This window comes from Egretta garzetta, unplaced genomic scaffold (assembly GCF_000687185.1).
Source record: "Egretta garzetta isolate BGI_Z169 unplaced genomic scaffold, ASM68718v1 scaffold232, whole genome shotgun sequence".
Classification (NCBI taxonomy): Eukaryota; Metazoa; Chordata; class Aves; order Pelecaniformes; family Ardeidae; genus Egretta; species Egretta garzetta.
The window spans coordinates 469,376-474,375 of NW_009258959.1; the positions used below are offsets into that span (position 1 = coordinate 469,376).

At 42.6% G+C, this 5,000-nt stretch overlaps 1 protein-coding gene across 1 annotated transcript in view; it reads right to left on the minus strand.

Annotated features, from left to right (window-relative positions):
* Positions 1-5,000, minus strand: part of FCHSD2 (FCH and double SH3 domains 2) — a 195,824-nt gene that overhangs the window by 55,417 nt on the left and 135,407 nt on the right. The window contains exon 8 of the mRNA XM_009634579.2: positions 1-57. This exon is cut by the window's left edge and continues 57 nt beyond it. Within this exon, the coding sequence (XP_009632874.1) occupies positions 1-57 (57 nt within the window). The remainder of the gene's footprint in view (positions 58-5,000) is intronic.

Below are 5,000 nucleotides of genomic sequence, written 5' to 3' on the forward strand. Positions count from 1 at the left end.
CCTGCTGAATGCCATTAAATAATCCTTAAGGTGATCATATACATTTCCATCAAGAGCCTGAAAGAACGTGAGAAAATTAAGAAAGAAATTAAGAAAAGCAACGGGTAGTTTTGTATACAATTTATTAATGTTGAGGTTTAGATTTCTAAGATGTTCATATAAATTCTTAGAAGACATATGCACCTATAATTATTAGCCTGGAGAGCGACAGGTGGGCATCTTTCATTTGGGACAAGGAGGAATGACAGGGCTTTATTTCCATTAGATGGCACCACAGAGCACCGTAACAATTGCACGTTACAGTCAATGATTTCCATCCAGTTGTGCAACATGGCCATAGCAGAAGAGTGAGGTCAGGTTTGGATAAGGGAATACGCTCAGGAAGATGTCGTTTATGTCAAGTAAGGGACCTAATAACTGCAAGGATATGGGGCTTCTACCACCAGAGGTACCGCGCTCCAGACGACGTTACCAAGACACTCAACATCTGCACGCTCCAGACACACAGCTAGTTGCTTATTAAAAACTCCTGATCCATCGCTGCCATTTCACATAAGCACAACACATCTCTTTTGCGCACAGAAATACCAAACACGTAACAAAAATGTGGCATAAACTTGGTAGTTACTGGAGGACAACACCAAAGCTCAAACTCTAAAGCCCTGGTTGTGACCAGAGCCGTAGAATCACGTTGCACGGCCTAGGTTAGGCGTAGGTTTAATGCAAGTTCTGTGTTAAGCATGTACGACTTTGCAAGTGGCTGACAATTTCCTTTAAATAGTTGACTCTGGATATGTTTAAACATGTATTATATATATTAAATACATCAAATTTCACAGATATCCATTTGAACAGTATATTCATTGAAATAGCGTATACCAGATTGCAAAAGATTCAAGAATGCAGTTCTCTATAAAATTGCATTTGATTATTTAAATCATTTTGAAAAGCTGGGGGGGGGGGACACGGGGGGGGGGCCCAGCTAAAATTTCAAAAGCTTAAAAAAAAATAGTTCTGGCCTAGCAAAATCAAGCCCAAGACTTAAGACGAGGCTAACGGACACCTGTAAAGCAGACACAAATCACTCAGAACCGACGACGAACAGCAGGAGAGATTCTCCGCCTGCACAAATTTCACCCAGCATCAGCACACAGCTACAGCAACCGAGATGAAATGAAAACTTAACCTACAGCCATCCTTTGTGAAGGACGCTTGGAGGAAAACAATAAAATCGTGCGACTGGAATTCTCGTGTCCCAAATTTTAGATCCAAAACCCACCTTATATTGAACAGTTTTCTCCAGCCTCCACCTACCAAGGGTAAAATACTTCCTAGCGCAGGCTGATTTTTTTCCCTCGACCTTAGGCGTTAAGCCTACCTCAAACTTGCTCGTGCAAAACCGACGGCCATCAGAAAACAAACAGACAGGCCGCCACGCCAAACCAGCAGCAAAGCTGGGAATGTCTTTCAAGCCACCACAATGTAGCGGGCTCGCTCAGCCATGCTGCCAGCCCCCCGGATCAAAGGCCGGTCTCGAGGGGTCAGCAGCCAGGGCAGCTCCTTGAGGCCCCCAGCCACGGGAAGGCTCTGTTAAGCCAAGGAAGACGCAACCGTACTGCTGGGAAAAAGCTATAGGTGAACTTCTGCAGGCTCTTACAAGTGATGTCAGCTCCACCAAATACATTGCTAAGCATCATTTTTAAAATAATTCTGATTAAAATCATTATGTGATATGAGCTTATGGCTGGGATGTTCATTTGACGAAGAGGTTGGGAAATTCCCAACCATAAATCCATAAAAACCTACAGCGATACACATACGCGGGTACAGTTCTTGTCTCTGTTGGTATTTATATCTCCCCAGCTTTACTGGAATTCATCCTGCGATGCACATTTAGTTCACGAGGCACAGCCCTAGCTTAGCACGAGGATTTTAACACTTCGTGTGCTTTTATAGCGCTAAAGGGATGAGCCCTCAGTCTCACAGTTACACGAGCGCCGACGTTAGCATCCCATTTCAAGGGCGTTTATTTTCACATCAAACGCTACGGTCCCAACAGCAGGTCTGTCTTGCACTTTCAGAGAATACAAATGATGTATAAAATTGCCGAGACTGGTTGTGTTCTCGGGAGAATTGCTGCACCACGACGACAATCCTGGAACTCCTCAAAAAGGGAACTTGCAGACTTTTATGTTCGAACATATCCGTGCCTAAAGGGTTTCAGATCCAACACCGGGCTGGAGTGCAACTCTGCTAATAAATGTAAATAAATAGTTTAAACTCGGCAAAGCGATTATAAATGCTCAGTTTGCAAAGCAGCTGTGATTTTTTTTCATTCCAGCGTGCTCTAAAGGAGTATTTCAGAGCTCGCCCCCCCTGCCTTCGTATCAAGCCCATATGTTCTTTTTATGTTAAACCCAGCAGGAGGGGTTCATGTCATTTAAGTTAAGACTTCTATGGTGCAGACGTCTCCGTTGGAGTTCGTCATTCTAGGCCCTTTTTCGAGTCGACGGGGAGAAGTTGGTACTTCTGTGGTGTAATTCATCTCCTTCTAAGATAGATGGCTAAAATAGGTCAGACGAAACGCCGCATGCTAAGTGCCTATTCCTCTTCACTGACCGTAAATAGCGCCCGGACAATTAGCTTGGATATACACGTCTGCAAGGTGGTCGTGAGTGAGACGAAGCCCATCTCAACACGTGGTTGTTCTCGGCAACTATTCTCTACCGAGCATTAGGAATCAATTCATTTGCAGCTGTATTCTGTAGTTGTAGGAACAGAAAAAGATATTTACGTCTTAACTTTTTTATTTCCCCACTCCTCTTGCAATGACCACAGCTCTGAAGTCGTGTGCTAAAATGCCAGAACAGCCCCTCAACGGGCTGGAGAGGTATAGAATCATAGAATCATAGAATCACTTTGGTTGGAAAAGACCTTTGAGATCATCGAGTCCAACCTTTAACCTAACCCTGCCATCCCATCACTAAACCATGTCCCTAAGCACCTCATCTGTCCTTCTTTTAAATCCCTCCAGGGATGGGGACTCGACCACCTCCCTGGGCAGCCCATTCCAGAGCCTGACAGCCCTTTCGGTGAAGAAGTTTTTCCTAATGTCCAACCTAACCCTGCCCTGGCGCAGCTTCAAACCATTCCCCCTCGTCCCATCATCTGTTACCAGGGAGAAGAGGCCGACCCATAAAAGATATATAATAAAGATATAGAAGAACAAACATCAAAGAAAAGCGTGGCAAAACATTAGGAAGCACAAAGATCCATCCGCGTGTGAAAACTGCATTTCAGCCTTTCTCCTTCCATTAATTAAAAGCGGTTTCAAGATGATGACATTCTTAAATACCGATGAGAGCTGTCAGAACTGAAGTTATTAAATGAGCGCACTCCAACACGGGCGCGTTTGTCAGCCACGTAAACCCACGGCGACGCGCGCAGCTCCAACGCATGCTAACGAACTCATCGTGGCACGGGAAAAGTGCAAATCCCATCAGTTACAGGTTAGAAATTGCCTTTGATGAGAATGTATCTATTCGTTCTAGAAAATGGTAATTATTATCTCAAGCTGGATATGTTAATATTAAAACAAAAGATTTGACTTGCTGAACTATACGATACAAATTAACATTCGTGGGGGATTTTACAATACCTAATCTGAATCTCATTTACTTCCAAAAACTCTGACCCAAACCACTGAACATCACAATTTAGGTTTGAAATAAAAAAGTCTTTTCAAAATTTCTGATCACACAACTTGAAGAGGAAATTGGGGGGGAGAATGAAAAAACCCCAAGACATTAATTCACTACAATGGCTTTTGTTCTCTTTCTGCGTCTCCAAAGATTACTAAGCCACTTACTGTATTACAATCAGCCTGGAAAACCTCTCTTTTTCCAACCTCAAAAGGAAATCAAGATTTTTTTTGGTTTTTTTTTAACAAATCTGGCATCAGAACTATGCTAAGATGAAGTTAAGTGCCACAGAATTACCATTTCCAAGGACAGAAAAAAGTCAGTGTTTTTTAGGAAATAATTTCTTTACAGTGAAATTGTCATACTGAAGGTAAAAAACTACGTCCCCACCTGAGTCCAAGCTTTAGCAGACAAAGGCTGAAATAAGGACTGCTAAGAATTGAAACTGTTAATAAAGGCGACTGAGCCACAACCAAATTAAAGTGTATTTTTATAAGAAATCCTGCACATTAACTCAAATCGATAAAATGACACATGGAGGGGGCGAGACCATTTTTCTGATTTCAACATAAAATTTCAAGCGTACCATAACACAGTTTTCCTAGGCACAAAATCGCACTCCCAGTTTCGATTGTCATTTTGAGGAGGTTTTTCTTTTTTAATTCGAGAGATTATATTAAACATTTTAGGAACTCACTTCTACTCTAACTCATATGCACTGGCTTCAATCATTCTACGTTCTATAAAGATCTCCTCAAAAGCGAAGATGTAAATACAACTATTTTAGATATTGTTAGCACATTTGGTTGCTTTTGGGGACCTTGTTCTTAATCGGAGATGATAACGCACGATGTGGAGAAGACAGCACATTGAACGCATCACGTTCATTCACGTAACATATTTCGAGGTCTCTTCACTACATTTACAGCCACGCTCCATTTAAAAAGTAACCATTTCAATTTCTCAGAGAAGATGGAGAACAAGCTAAGCCACTACACATTTCTTATTTTAAAAGACTCATTCCTTCTGAAATCCCAAAGAAAAAATGGCAATTAGTTGACCTGTGCATGATGCAGACCACAGAATCACAGAACCACAGAATGGCAAGGGTTGGAAGGGACCTCGGGAGATCATTTAGTCCAACCCCCCTGCTAAAACAGGCACTCCTAGAGCATGTTACACAGGACTTCATCCAGGTGGGCTTTGAATATCTCCAGAGAAGGAGACTCCACAACCCCCCTGGGCAGCCTGGGCCAGGGCTCGGGCACCCTCCAAGTCAACAAGTTCTTCCTCACGTTC